The 16,743-nt window shown below is 33.4% G+C and overlaps 1 protein-coding gene across 2 annotated transcripts in view; it reads left to right on the top strand.

Annotated features, from left to right (window-relative positions):
- Nucleotides 1-16,743, top strand: part of LOC135834575 (lachesin-like) — a 159,507-nt gene that overhangs the window by 125,298 nt on the left and 17,466 nt on the right. For both annotated transcript variants that reach the window (XM_065348492.1, XM_065348493.1), the window contains exon 7: nucleotides 15,261-15,410. In XM_065348492.1, coding sequence (XP_065204564.1) covers nucleotides 15,261-15,410 — 150 coding nt within the window. The remainder of the gene's footprint in view (nucleotides 1-15,260; nucleotides 15,411-16,743) is intronic.

Raw genomic sequence — 16,743 nt, 5'->3', positions numbered from 1 at the left:
CCGAGTGTATCTCGAGAAAGGCAGCACGGCCGCAGGCCTGATCCAAAGACAAATCGTACACCCGAAATAGTAACACGCCGGAATGAAAAATTAAATAGGCTAAATATATCTATTTTCTTTTTTCTTTTTTCACCTTCATCGGCTGGTTGCAAAGTATACCTAAGAGTGCCAATATTGTGAGTTGGACGCGACGCATAAATTTCACGTAGGTACTTCGTTAACACACACAATGATGGGGGTTTCCCTGCTAGTCATTATTGATTCAATGGGTTTCATTTATTATGTAAGTGGCGTTCACTAAAGCCAACTTTCTAATACTCGAGTACAAAAGATAAACAAGCTTATACAACTCGTTAAGTAAATAAAAAACTTAACTATAGGTACATGTCGGCAACCTAACTGAATTGTTTTTTTTTCTTTTGGAATAGACCTGCCTACCTACCCTCAAAAGAGATAAATTTTCCATCAGCTAACATGACTGAAAAGTAAGAAGAAAATGATTATGGATGTGTGAATTCGTCAAGAACATAAGTTACCTATCCAAGTTGAAGTTGAGGGCCATATCACAGGACGTTACTTATGCTTACAATTTTGCTTGAGACATCGTAGGGCCACTTCACAAACGAGCAATAATATGCGGCCACTTGCCATTTTTGTCAATTTGTGTGAAAAATTTAATTCTGTTGGCGAATTTGTAATTTGTTTACATATTAAATTTTATGTGAAGTTTATGAACGGACCACTTGAAGTCTTAAGCAAAATTTCAAGCATAAGCAACGTCCTGTGATATGACCTTGAATGTATTAAATAGAAAAATGAGCTTTGTGAAGGAGGGGGTGGATTTTAATATCTATTAAGAGTGAATGGACAGTAAAAATTGCGAAAGGATTGGAAAAAATCACTACTTATCTAACAAGAGAACTACTAGATCTGACACACAAATTGAAAAAGCGTGTTTTATTGAACCCCCTGTAACCAAAATTTTGTAGACTAAAACTTTATTTTTTGATTTTTGGTGATTTTTCTTTTTAAATTCCAAAAATTAAATGAGCTGTTAAAAATACAAGATGAACTTTGATCATTGAAACCCATTCTGGAAACGAAACGTGCAATAGAGACCCATTATTCTTGAAAAACGAAGAGTGACATCACAGTTGAAGATGGTTAAAAGTGTTGTTGAAATGTTTCATAAATTGAACGAAATACCACAAAAATTCCCGAAATAAAATAAGAATGAATTTCTGAAAGTTACAAATAATTTATGGTACCTTTCAATTTCTGCAAAATTACCACAAGTTGGCGAAAAAACGACAAAATCGAGAACACTTTTTGAAAATTTCTCAAAAATGTGTTATAATGATGGAAAAATAGGTAATTTAAAATGAATTTAACTGATAAAACATTGCAAAAATCAGAGAAAAGTCAGAAATATTCTTCAAATTACAAGATAATTTGAAACAATTATGAAAAATCAATCAATGTTATCAATATTCAATAAAAATAGCAGAGATACATACAAAACAGCATTAATTAAAGGGAGAACCATTACTCATAACGTGGTTTTTCAAATTCACGAGTTGATTTCAGTAGTTCTAGTGATCTTGAGTGGTAAAACGACGCTAAGTAGACAAAGAATCATAACTCGTAACAAGGTTTTTCAAAAATTTCTTGTTTAATTTGTTCATTTGCTTCATTTTGAAGACGACAATAGGTAACTCACAATATGGGTTTTTCAAATGCTCATGCTTATTTGTGGTTTTCAAAAACAATGTAAGCTAAACAAACAATTAATGTTCACAAGGTGGTTTTTCAAATCTGTGTGTAAGTACCTATGTCTGCATTTTGGAACATCATTTTTTTTAAAAAACCACTCTAGCTAGATGGAGAATCATGCATCATAAAGCAGTTTTCCAATTCAAAACAATAATTTGTTTATATAAGTGTATATTGAGAAAAAAACAAGAAACAACCTTACCCAGACAGAATATCATAACTTACTAGGCGGTTTCACAAATTATAGTTTTTTTGGATGACCTCTTTGAAAACAACGTTAGTCACATAAAGAATGATAACATACAAGGTGGTTTTCCAATTCCAAACAATAATTTGTTCACTTCAGTGTGTATTGAAAAAAAAAAAAAACATTATAGCCAGACAGAAAATTACAACTTACCAGGTGATTTTTCAAATTATTGTTTTTTTGATGATCTCTTCGAAAACAACATTAGCTAAATGAAGAATGACAACATACAAGGTGGTTTTCCAATTCCATACAACAATTTGTTTATTTCCATGTTCATTGGAAAGAAACAACATTAGCCAGACAGATAGGTAATAATTGTAACTTACAAGATGGTTTTTTAAAGCATTGTTTTTTGAGTGATCTCTTTGAAAACAACATTAGCTAAATGAAGAATGATAACATACAAGGTGGTTTCCAATTCCAAACAACAATTTGTTTATTTCTGCGTACATTGGGAAAAAACAACATTAGTCAGACAGAAAATCATAACTTACAAGGTGGTTATTCAAATTATGGATTTTTCGATGATATCTTTGAAAACAACGTTAGCTAAATGAAGAATACTAACATACAAGCTGGTTTTCCAATTTAATTGTTTTTTGGATGATCTCTTTGAAAACAACATTAGCTGAATGAAGAATGATAACATACAAGGTGGTTCTTCAATTCCGAACCATAATATTTGTTCATTTCAGTGTACATTGAAAAAAACATTAGCCAGACAGAAAATGGTAACTTACTAGGCGGTTTTTTGAAATTTTGTTTTTTGGATGATCTCTTTGAAAACAACGTTAGCTACGTGAAGAATGATAAAATACATGGTGGTTTCCAATTCCAAACAATATAATTTGTTTATTTCTGTGTATATTGGGAAAAAACAACATTAGCCAGACAGAAAATCATAACTTACAAGGTGGTTATTCAAATTATGGATTTTTTGATGATATCTTTGAAAACAACGTTAGCTAAATGAAGAATACTAACATACAAGTTGATTTTCCAATTTTATTGTTTTTTGGATGATCTCTTTGAAAACAACGTTAGCTAAATGAAGAATAATAACACACAAGGTGTTTTTCCAATTCCAAACAATAATTTGTTCATTTTAGTGTATATTGGGAAAAACAGCATTAGCCAGACACAAAACCGTAACTAAGTAGGTGGTTTCTCAAATTATTGTTTTTTGGATGATCACTTTGAAAACAACGTTAGCCAAAGGAAGTATGATAACATACGAGGTGGTTTTCCGATTCATCTGTGTATTCGATTGGATTTCTGAGAAATGTCGTTAGGTAGAAGGAAATAAACCATCATTCCATAAGGAGATTTTACAAATTATCATGTTTTTGAGGATATTTTTCAATAAACATCATTGACTTAATGGAGCATCTCTACTCTCAAGGTGGTTTTGTAAATCTATGGGGTATATTTGCGGTACTTTTTGAGAAACAGCGTTAAGTAGATGAGAAATCAATACTTATAAGTTAACTTGTTAAAAATTGATGCTCTCTGACAATTTTGACAAAAAACTGAAATTTTCTGACAGGGGAAGGGAAAACTAGCGATCGCGTCATTTTACCTTATTTCAATGAAAAATAACGTTATAGTAACGTTTTGAAACCGTTATAATAACGTTATTCTTGCGTTAAAATAACGTTAACCTGCCGTTATTTTTAATTTGAGGTGACAATATTTCATAATATTATGATAGTGTTATTATAACGTTATTTTATCGTTATGATGGGTTATTATAACGTTATTTTAGCGTTATAATGACGTTTTTAAAAAGTATGGCTAAATTGTGGTGGTAATTGTGTAATGTCAAGAGGGGTGGTTTTCAAATTAAACAATACACTTGGAATACTTTTGAAAGCGTGTGAATGGGAAATAATTGTAGCTCACAGAGATGATTTCTCAAGTTTTTATATTTTTTCTTTCGTGTATTTCTTTAAAACGACATTAGTCAAATGGGGAATCAGAACTCAGAGGGCGGTTTTTCAAATTTATGTATACTCTGAGCTTTTTTTGCGGATTGCTTCTCAAGGAAATTTCAAAAATATCGGGAAATTTCCATAAAACCTGAGAAAAATGAAAGAATTTTGGAAAAAAATTAAATTTGTCCAAAACGAAGAAGTTTTTGAGCAATTTTGTAAAAAAAAAAAAAAAAAAAAAAGGACTTTGTTTGGCAATTACAATCATTTTGATTCATATTTCATCAAAAAACCAATTTTCCTATTCTCTGACAATTGTGACAAAAGCGGGATTTTCTTGACAATTTTGGCAGAAAAAAGATTTTTTGTGGACAATCTTGGCAAGAACAGGACAGCTTGACAGTTTTGTCAAAAATGGACACTTTTTGACAACTGTGCCAAAAATGTAGTTGCACATTTTAATTATTTTTCCAACTGACGCTTTTTGACATTCCCCTTCCCTTAACTTCAAAAAAATTGAAAAATTTTACCGACTGATTTACTTACTTTTTCATTTCTCTTGAACTCTTAAAGGCTACATATACCTACAAGGAGATCAAAATAGCTTCGAGTCCAGCGTCGGTTTTTTATTAAAACGGGAATTCTTTAGAAAGTATTTTGAAAATTTTTCAATTTTTTTTATCGACTATTCATTTTATTAAAAAGAAAAAGAAAAAAAACGTTGAGAAGCTCCATAGAAGGTATCAAGAGGATTTCCTTGAAAAACGAATTAGGTATGTAGAAAAATTCTGACGCAGAAATTAATTTTGTTGATAAATCGGATTTTTTGATTTTTCTCAATTTGGGAGAGTAAGGGGGGGGGGGCTCCTGACACAACATTTTTCAACCTAAAGTAAACTCGAAGACCAACCGATTACGAGTGCTTCTTCAGACAGTATATAGATTTGCAAGGCGTGAAGGGGGGGGGGCTTGAAGGGTGATCCGTCCAAAAATCTATGTTTTGTTAAATTCAAATCTGGACACTTTTGTTTGTTCCCTTGTTAGCAGATAATCATTGTAATGGGTATACCATTCTTGACAATGGCAAACATTAACACCAATAACAAACCCCTAGTCACCTTCGACACACCTTGCCTTGGTAAAAAAAAAGAGCCACCTTTCGTATTTGGTTTGCAAGCTTGTGTGTGTGATTGCGATGATGAATACGTAGTAAATCAACATCGAGGACAAATATAATAGAAACCCAATTACATTAACGGTTTACACGACCCCAACAATGGATACCATAGTAGCAAATTAAATCCAGAGCAATCATTTTTCTAAAAAAGGTTATAAATAGTTCGAAGCTCTGCTGGCATACATAATATAATATGTATATGCACCTAATAATACTTTGTACAAGCGAAAGACGTCACCATTTTTGAATTGGATGACATGTGCAAACTAGTACCTATAGGTACACATGAAGAAAAATCAGTCTAACAAACACTATAGAGAGAGACAGAGAGATAGAGAAAAATGTGATAAGGTATTAAGAAAAATTTCGGTGATGAAATATACAGGTTAGTGAATTGAAAACTGCTTTGGGGTCGTAGAGTATATAAACGCTATTTGATTAAAACGACTCTCGCCAATAGTATAGATTTTGGTATGACAATATCTTGTAATTTTATAAGCTTTGTAGCCGACAGCTGAGGGGGGCTGGGAAGGGAATTCAGACAAAAAAAAAGGGATATTTACTATTTGATTATTGAGGCCAAACTGCGTTATGTACGAATATGCTTCTTGATTTATATGAGCTGAAAAAACACCATTGTCGCCGTGTTATTATTTGATTTTTTTTTCACTCTGTAGCCAAAGTGGGTAGAGGGAGCTGACACGACGCGACGTATAAAGGGTGCAATCATACTCGATGGTACGGTTTATAATGGCGTTATCTTTTTAAAAAAATAAACGTAATTTTCACTCGAAAATCTGCACCATTGATAACTCTTACAAAGCGTTATAAAGTCGGTATTTTTTTTTTCGGGCGCGCGAACGAGAGCACGAGAACGCTCTTTTTCACTCTTCCCCAATTTCTTCGCCTTGTAAAAGGCTTGCTCTCGCTTTGGAGAGAGCGCGCGCTTTATATAAACACGAATTTAAAAACTGCCAGTCTTGTTTACACTATCAGATTAGGCAAATGGTATTTTAATAATCGTCGCTGCTTTTTTCATCGCTTCTCTCCTCTGCCCTGTCGGGCTTCTTCAATTTTCCAGGCGATGCCGACGCCGTTTATACTGCGCTAACGAGAGACGAAATCGCACCAGTCGAAAATTTTTTCCTATCTTTTTTTTCGAAACGCTGGAGCCAAATGCACTACACTTATTTGGAATATTTTTCGTAAAAAGTTTTTAATACTTTTAATGAGAACTCACGGTATATACATTAAATCCTTATAATCCTTTTATGAATTTAACAAAGCATTGTTACTTATATATCTACTATATGTATACTGAGAGTCGAGATTTTTTTCATTCGTTTTACCAGACAACGCTTGGCGATGGTCTTTCTTCCTCGTCCTAGTCATTTATACACTCTCGAGCAAAAACACAGCTTATACAGACACAAATACCTACTCGAAGAGAGAGGATTTTTTTGTCCAGCTTTTCGGATTCATCGTCGCGTCGTTTTGTAATGTGTATGAAATTATATGTAACGTAGTAAGAGATGGATATTCGGTGTAAGTGACGCCGACATGTGAATAAAACGGATAGGTTTATGACGACGTGGATGAAAAATTTGTTAGATTTGTCCTCTGTCTCTGTCTCGCTTATTTTTCGTTTTGTTAATTGCGTTTTTATTACGATGAAGGAAGTAAAGTTTTTTCGAATGAGTTTTATTCGGAGTTTGAAGCATGTAATATGCTCAAAGTCGGTTATAAAATGTTACCGATTAGGAAGTTCCTTGAAGGTAAAATGAAAGAGAGTTGATGAAGGAAAAGTGGTGGAATAATCGGTCCATGGGCCACATAACATGGAATCAGAATTACAAAAAGTCATGGACAAAACTACATCGAAGAAGCATGCAAAAATTCGTCACCAATCAAAATTTCAAGTACCAAAGTGTATTTTTCGATTTTTGGTGAATTTTTGAAAATCAAATTCAAGACCAAAATGAGAAAAAAATCAAAATTTTACCAAATTGACCTGGAAAGTTGAAATTTGGAATATACCCCATTTTCGACCTGCCAAATCGATTGGAAACGATTTCAAACCTTTTGGAGCAATTCTTGAGTCTCCAGCAGCTTTTTAAAATTTGAAATTTCAACAAAATTTCATCAAAATTACGTTAGAAATCCTAAATTCACGCTGCACATCAACCACGTTTGAAAGTTCATTTTTTGGCCAACAAAGCCCTTCCTTCAAGAATGCCATTAAAAAAAAAAAATCCACCAAAAATGTGTTTTTTTTTTTGGTAAAAATATCCTATTTGTTATTTTGTCTAAGAATGATTACCTTACTTTTTTTCTCATCTGGAACAGTGATTTTTTTCAAAAATTTAGTACTTAGACCTAGCAAGTTTTTAGCTAATATTACTCATTTACTCTCAAAAATTTCCATATTGCTAAAAATGGATTATTTTCGGCTTAAACAGAGCTAAATCATGTAAAGATTACGAAAAAAAATCCAGAAAACGACGTTTCAAGTGCTTCTGCGAGTCAATTTTTAGAATTTTGGGAAATTTTTAAAATTCAAAATAGACTAAAATTGAAAAATACAAAATTTTTCTTCTATGAACTGGAAAATTGAAATTTGACATGTTCCCAATAGTTTTGCTTCTCCATATTCCTATTTCGATCAGAAGCAGTTTTGAGTCATTTTGAGCAATCGTGAAGCCTTCAACAAAATTATGTAGTTGGAAAGCAAAAAATTGCAATCCGTTTTGGAGCCTCCAGTGGATTTTTAGATACTTCTGTTTTTCAGAAAACGCCACAAAATCTTTCCGAAGCACAGTGGGCCACAGAACCCTCATCAATGTGCAATACGTCGAATAATACATTTTCGAGATCGCATAGAATTCGAATCTGCACTTATTTTTTTGTAGGGGTGGGGGGTGAGGCGTGGGGAGCGGGGAAATTTCAAATGTTGCTTATATTATCGTGTAATATATCGATTAATTATGTTTTCGAGGTCGTAGAGTTCGAATCTGGAGTTATTTTTTTGGTAAGGATTGGGGGGGGGGTGAGGTGTGGGGAGGGGGGAATTTCAAATTTTGGGTGTAATATTGTTTAATATGTCGACTGATATGTTTGCGGGGTTGTTAGTTCGAATCAGGAGTTAGTTTTTTGGTAGGGGCGAGGATGAGGGGTGGGGAAGTGAAAAATTCCAAATTTACTTTTTGATGTTTTCTTATCCCACTGATTTTTAAAGTTTACAGTTTTCTACACAAAATCAGAACACATTTTGGAACAAAACTCATATAATTGCGCAATATCGCGTGCTCTCTTCTGCATAGTGATGTGTATTTAGGAGTAGTGTATACTACTTATGTTTAAGCGATTATTGGCCCCAAATTGCCCCATTGCTTTGCAGGTTCATTTTTCTATTAAAAATACATCAATTTTCTTCACAATTGCGGAAATATCGCAATTTTAAGATCGAAACATGATATACTCGATTCAATTTTGATTGAAATACATTATTTGAGATATAAAATGATTTTTTCAAATCAACGATATAAACAACCTCAAAAACATAACAAACGGCTTATTTAACGATAATATAATGAGCAAAAGTTGGAATTTTTCACCTCTGCACGCCTCACTGTCAATCCCAACCAAAAAAATAACTCCATATTCGAACTCTACGACCTCGAAAACATATTAATCGATATATACCTAACACAATAATATAAGCAACATTTGAAATTTTTTCGCTCTCCACGCCTCACCCCCCACCCCTACAAAAAAATAAGTGCAGATTCGAATTCTACGATCTCGAAAACATATCAATCGACATATTACACAATATTATACCCAAAATTTAAAATTCCCATCTCCTCCCCTCCCCACCCCTATCAAAAAATAACTCCAGATTCGAACTCTACGACCTCTAAAACATATTAATCGATATATCACGCGATAATATAAGCAACATTTGAAATTTCCCCGCTCTCCACGCCTCACCCCCAACCCCTACAAAAAAATAAGTGCAGATTCGAATTCTATTACGACCTCGAAAACGTATTATTCGACGTATTGCACATTGATGAGGGTTGAATCCTATTTATCGCCGTTTTTTTTGGGGGGGGGGGTCTGTGGCCCACTGTGCGAAGTACCTAACTTTAGCACGTATTATTTGATGAAATTTTGTGGAAATTTCAAGTCTCAAAAATCTGCTGGAGGGTCTAAGAGTTTCCAAAAACTCGCTGGAGTCACCAAAAAGAACTTAAACTCACAACAAGTCCACTTAAAATGCGTTGAAATTGAAGTGCAGCGTGAATTTCGGATTTCCAACGTATCGATGAAATTTTGTAAAAAATGCAAGTTTCAAAAATCTGCCGGAGGCTCCAGAACTGCTCAAAATGGTTTAAAACCATTTCTAATCGTTTTTTCAGGTCAAAAATATGATATATGCAAAATTTCAGCATTCTAGGTCAATTTGGTGAAATTCTGATTTTTTTCTCATTTTGGTCTTGAATTAGATTTTCGAAAATTCGCCAATAATCGAAAAATAGGTTTTATATTTGAAATTTTGACTGGTGATAAATTGTTACATGCTCTTTCGAGTTAGCTTTGTCCAGTTTGAAAAATTTCGTTCAAGTACCCTTCTGAATCCATCAATCATCACAACACACTCCATAGTTATCTGCCCTTGATTTTACATGCCTCGTGCAACGCACTACCTAACTCATTACCTAAATGAAATTTTAATTGCATCTGCATCACTTCAAAAAAAAATCGTAAAAGGCTCCGACAATCCTTCTATATCAATTAATTTCACATATGATAAAAGAAAATTGCTTTCGCATCGTGTTCCAATGGCTGTGACACTCGCGAACTCCAACCCTTTGGTCACCCTGACCAAATGAATTAATTCCATGTGGAAAGGCGGCCAATACGACGCGTTTTGACAACGTTTAGCCGAGCAGCGGCCTTTTCGTTGAAAGGAACTGACCGATAAGACTATTTTACCACCACGCGAGGCATTATCTAGATGCTAGGCACCGCTATTCGTGACTTTAACGGCAATAAAGAAACCGCAACCGGGCACGTGGCCCTTTTCTAACGGGTTGGCGTTGGCGAATCTAAATGTGACATGATTTAAGTTCGTCACTGATTGAACTCTATTGTTAGCCAAATGATGGCTCCAGTTTTAAAAATGATCACATGCGAATATACGAGTGTTCTCCGGCAGCACCTTGTCTGGTTCGAGTCTTGAATGATATTCATTATCATCCCTCGGACACTCTCCCCTTCAATATATATCCGTTGCCTGCAGCGATATTCAACGAATTGTCATTTATTAAGACTTTTTTTTTCACTTTAGGATCGGCACGAGCCCTTATTTTTTAAAAGAATCGTCGTATGGGTGGATTTTTCGCACATGACGACAGACGGCGTCATTGGAAGGACGACGTTGTTAAATAGAACGTCACTCTTGTTAAAGGTCGACGAAATGTTTATCAGACTCTGATTCTTGTTCTACTACAAATTAACCAATCAAAAATATTCCACGATCATCGGAGCAGATCAGCTTAACCTCAATTCACTTCCGTAATGAACACGATTTCGTTTATAGTTTGCAAAACCAACCTAGGTTCTCATTAATTAAACGCAATCATTCCTCGAAAGAAAAAGTTTTCCATTACCTGTTTTCTACTAAGCGGCCGCGGAGTTTTCCAACTTTGAAAATACTCTATACTGGGTAGGTATGCGACACGCGAAAAACTAACTTAACCAGAAAGTGAATTTGCCTTCGCTACTTTAATCGATAGTGTTTATTTTATTATCGCGAGCACTTACGAAAAGCTGGTATTTTGCATTTGTAAAATTTTAATCGAAAAACCGATACGGGCTTAATTAAAATAATTTTCTACCGTTACTAAATTAAGATTTTCCCCTTCGTTTCTGCTTTCAAAGCATACGATACTGAAGAGGGTGATTAGAACTTTCATTTGTGTAACATTGTGAACTTATTAGAGTAGGTACTTGCGTTGTTACCATTGCATCGATGTTTATGGACTGAAAATGCTAGAAGGGGGGGTGAGCAAAATGAACACCCTATTTTGACTTGATTTTAAATTTTGATGATATAGCGAGTCTATATACTCGTACGATATTAAAATATTTTATTTGACTTTGAAAATTTTGAAAAAAATTGCAATTAATTTTTGACATTATGACTGCCAGACTTTCAAATTACAAATTCCTGACACTTCGAAATACGCCGGAGAAAAGTTCAAGGTTGGTATTAAGTTGATTGACTTTTGAGAAGATCGAAAAAAATAATGTTGGACTAAAATGATGCCCAACCATCAAAAAGGGCTTTTTAACATTTTGTCCTACATAGATATCTACCTATTCACTTTTGTAGACACTAGGAAAAATTCAGTTATTTTGGTGAATTACGAGTACCTTCATATGAAATCATTGTTTAGAAACTGATAATTTTTATTCGGAGCGGTCTGTCTACTGGTAATTTCTGAGTAAATTACTGAAAAACTTTTTGATAAAGTACTGGCAATTCATTGGTGAATTTTTGGTATTTTTTTTGGTAAATTGATGGTAATTTTTTTGGCAAATCACTAGTAATTTTTTTTTTGGAAAATTACCAGTAATTTTTTGGAAAATTACCAGTAATTTTTTGGAAAATTACCAGTAATTTTTTGGAAAATTACCAGTAATTTTTTGGAAAATTACCAGTAATTTTTTGGAAAATTACCAGTAATTTTTTGGAAAATTACCAGTTATTCTTTGGTAAATTACCAGTAATTTTTTGGAAAATTACCAGTTATTCTTTGGTAAATTACCAGTTATTCTTTTGGTAAATTACCAGTTATTCTTTTGGTAAATTACCAGTTATTATTTTGGTAAATTACCAGTTATTATTTTGGTAAATTACCAGTAATTTTTTTGGTAAATTACCAGTAATTTTTTTGGTAAATTACCAGTAATTTTTTGGTAAATTACCAGTAATTTTTTTGGTAAATTACCAGTAATTTTTTTGGTAAATTACCGGCAATTTTTTGGTGAATTACCGGAAATTTTTTGATGAATTACCCATAATTTTTTTGGTAAATGATTGGTAATGTTTTTGTAAATAGTTGGTACTTTTCTTGGTAAACTGCCAGTAATTTTTTTGGTAAATTACCAGTAATTTTCTCTGGTAAATTACCAGTAATTTTCTCTGGTAAATTACCAGTAATTTTCTCTGGTAAATTACCAGTAATTTTCTCTGGTAAATTACCAGTAATTTTCTCTGGTAAATTACCAGTAATTTTCTCTGGTAAATTACCAGTAATTTTCTCTGGTAAATTACCAGTAATTTTTTTTGGTAAATTACCAGTAATTTTTTTTGGTAAATTACCTGTAATTTTTACTGGTAAATTGCCTGTAATTTTTTCTGGTAAATTACCTGTAATTTCTTCTGGTAAATTACCTGTAATTTCTTCTGGTAAATTACCTGTAATTTCTTCTGGTAAATTACCTGTAATTTCTTCTGGTAAATTACCTGTAATTTCTTCTGGTAAATTACCTGTAATTTCTTCTGATAAATTACCTGAGATTTTTTCTGGTTGACCCCACCAGAAAAGCTAAAATACAAATTTCTGCTATTCTGGTGGGGTCAGCTTGGTTTTCATGGGAGGGGGCTAAAATCATCATTAGAGTTAGTTTATTTTACTCAAAAGGGACCTTTTAGAGACAATGGAACTCAAAATTTTGAAATTTTAAAAAATTTTCTTTGAATTGTTTTTTTTTCTAATTTTTAAAAATTGAGGGGCCCACCACAACTTGAATTTTTCGAAAATGAAAAAAATAAAAAATAGGGAATTATTTTTTCACCATAGGACACCACTTTGTGGGTTGGGAGGAGGAAAGACCAAGAACAATTAATTTTAGGACATCCCACACATAATATACAAATTTCAGCTATTCTGGGGGGTCAGCTTGGTTTACATGGGAGGGGGCTAAAATTGTCATAAGAGTCTATTTTACTCAAAAGGAACCTTTTAGAGACGATGGAACTCGAAATTTTGAAATTTTGAAAATTTTTATTTGAATTATATAGGTTTTTTTCAAATTTTTGAAAATTAAGGGGCCCACTACAACCCGAATTTTTCGAAAATGGAAAAAATGAAAAATAGGGAATTATTTTCTCACCCGAGGTCACAACTTTAGGGGGTAGGAGCGTGAAAAATCGCACATTATTTTTTGCCATGTTGTTAAGGACCACCCGAATTGAGCACGTCACCAAAATTCATAATATTATTTTGTTGAATTTTATGGAGAGGGTGTTTATTTTGGGTCTCTCTGGCTTCTTTCCACGCGGGCAGTTGAACTTTTTCATAAAACTTTCTTGCCCAGTACCCAAACTTTCGATTTTCAAAAGTTGTGACATGAAAAAAATGAGCTTTTGCTTAAAAATGTACTTCTTTACAAAAATTGTTCTGGCAGCCGAACATTTATACCAAACTGACTTTGTGAGGAGTGTTTTAAAAATGAAATTCTTCAAGGAATTCAGTGCTGCCAAGAGATCGGTGCAAAAAATGCACTGTTGTTAGTTGTACAGTCTTTTTTGAATGACTCTGTAGGTTAGAGATTTTGGAACCATCAGTAAAGCATTAAATTGAATTCTGTGTAATTTGATATGAGTTCAAGATAGTGGCTTTTAATTTCTAATGGGAAATGGTTCTTTTTGGATAATTTCTCAGTTGAAAATCAATTTGTAAGGGTTTTAATAGCCAAGAAGGGTAGGTTATGGGTTTTTGAATGAGATTTTTGAGATCAATTTCAAGGTTTTTTATTTCAGAGATGAACTTGGCAAGTGGGTTGTCATTTTGTTGGAAATGATGTAAGCTGTATATTGAGATAAGATTTTGGAGGGGATGTGATGGATTAGCTGAGGCTGATGTAATGAATTTGTTTGTTACCAGTGATTTTCTGAAATTTGAGGGTAGTTCTGCAGCTTCACAGTAAGTAGGTACTATCAATGGGTGAGGAGTAAAGAGCTCCAATGCAAATCCGTAAAGAAGAATTTTGAACAGTTTTTAAGATATTGGCTGTTTTATTTGAAATTTTTGTAAAGCATGGACTACCATAGTCAATTTTGCTGTGTATGAGAGATTTATATAGATGGATTAATAATTTACGGGAGGGGTTATATTTAGGATTTTTAATATTTTTAGTAAATTGATTCGTTTCAAGAGTTATGATTTTACATTTAGAAAATGGGGGGGGGGGTCCAAGTTAGTTTTTTATCAAATGTAAGTCCGAGAAATTTGGTAGAAGATTTGAAATCCAAGGAGCGACCTTTATAAATTTTAGAGTAGGTTTTGGGTTAATTTGATTTTTTCTGGAAAAAAGTACACAGTGTGTTTTACTTAAACCATTTGTTTCAGCCCATTTTTCAATTTGATTTAGATTATTCCGTTGATTTAATTCGATTTGAGCAAACCACCAAACAGAAAAACAGAAACTCAAATTATTTACACAATTTTACATCCTTATTGAGTTTAGAAGTCCTGATTCAATTTAAATTATAACCCAGAATTGTTTTCACAGGCGAAGTTCCTTTCTCCACTGGACCAATATTCCTCCCACTAAAATTTCAAAATTCAACTCAATTCAAATTTTAAAAAGATAATCGAGCCAAGTAATCCACCCCGTGAAATTTTTCACCAAATCTGGGCCACCTCGTTATATTAAAAAGCTAGAAAACTCACATTGTAAGTACCTACATATATAATAAGGTCGCCAACATTCGAAAGCGAACGTTCCATATTCCATGTAGTACTACTATTTGTAACATGTGTTAACATATGTAAACACGATTTTATTAAAATTTCCAACGAGATAATATTTACGTGAACGTAACAACACACAGTTGGGGGGTATGCATGGAAGGAAGGGGATAAATTCCGGTGTACTCGTACTCATAATATGATTAATGCGCTACCACACATCGTAAATATTTACCCGAGTAACTTTTAAGAACGTTTCTTCTTTCATAATTGAGTGTGGGAAGTATGTACTAGGTATACGTAATACCCTTGTGGTTGAGCTTTCGTTAATTTTTTTGTAATTCTGTTTGGGTTTGTTTCAGGTACAAAATACGAACCTTCAATGTCAAATAATGCGTACAAAGTGCATATGAAATTAACCATAAAATCAGTCGGTCCTAATGATTATGGAGCGTATAAATGCATATCGAGGAATTCCTTAGGCGAGACGGACGGAACTATTAAAGTTTATCGTAAGTACAAATTTTACAAAAAAATGTCGGATTTTTTTTTTCATTCGTGGAATTATATAATGTTATACTCGTCGGTTGAAGTGGTGTACATTGTAAACGTACGCAAAAAAAAAAAAGAATCGCTACGATAATATGAAACCAGACAGTAAAGTGTTTTCCTTGCTGGAAGAGTTGACTTCAACTTGATAAATGATTCAGAGACGGCGACTGTTTGCGAACACGAGCGTGCCAAGTTTCGTTTCCTGTTTCACCAGTGTGTATGTATAAAATGTCAATGAAGCTGGGCCAGCAAGGGGAAATTTTTAGCTGAGAATGCAACTACGAAAAGATGAATGGGGCTAGGGTCAATTTTTATTCATTGCGAGAACCAACAGACGACACTCGAATGTATTGATTTTTTTATGAGGTTAATTGTGTGAAGGCATAAAAATGTATGTGTAATTTGAGAATAAATGCGAGTGATTGCGTGATGAAGGTTTGATGAGGAGAAATTGGGAAGTATAAGAAGGATATTTCGTGTCAATCTGTAGCCCATTTTTTGGTATGAGGTCCTACGATTTCGCTCGAAATTATTTTGTGAGCTCCTCACAGAAAGGAGGGAAATTTCCAATATGTAGGATTGTAGGTATTGGCACTCCAATCCTCTTTTGAGACAGATGGTACTGTTTTTTTTTTTTAGCAATTAAAATTTCTTAAATTTCTTGTTGTAATCCAGGGTCACGCTCGTGAACCTCCCCCCCTCCCCTGAGAAATGCCCAAATTTTGAGCACAATTATTCAAGATTACTGCAACTTGGAAAAAATCTGTTTGTGGCGTTTTAAAGGTGAATTGAAAGTCGTCTCAAAAATATTTTCCAGAAATTTCAAAAATTCAAAGTTATGAGAGTTTTTGAAAGATCAATTTTCAAAAGCTTCTCAAATTTTGGAACCTAATTTGAAAATTCGAGAAAAATCCAGAGAATATAATATCTATCTATATGATATTTACTTCTGTGAACTCTTTGTGAGGGGATTTGGAGAACTAAGTAAGAAGGGTAAGGAGCTCCAAAAATTTTGTCAATCGAATAGAAGTGATTCCGAGCTCGAAAAATGCAAAAATTGCAGAGAAAAGACATTTTCGATTTCAAAAAAGCAAAAAGTTCATTTGCAAAAACTTTGAGAAAGATGAATTTCAAGTTTTTGAAGCTAAAAAATTTCAAATTTTACTATCTTTTCAGTCGTAATACATCTGAATCTTTTGTCGCAGAATTTTGTACTAAGATTCTTCAGGTAATTTCATCCATTTTGCAGTGATGGTAATTTTGAAAATTGAAAATTTAAGTGAAATAGGGCTT

The sequence above is a fragment of the Planococcus citri genome, chromosome 2, assembly GCF_950023065.1.
Source record: "Planococcus citri chromosome 2, ihPlaCitr1.1, whole genome shotgun sequence".
NCBI classification, from domain to species: domain Eukaryota; kingdom Metazoa; phylum Arthropoda; class Insecta; order Hemiptera; family Pseudococcidae; genus Planococcus; species Planococcus citri.
This window is presented reverse-complemented; position numbering and strand designations above follow the sequence as displayed.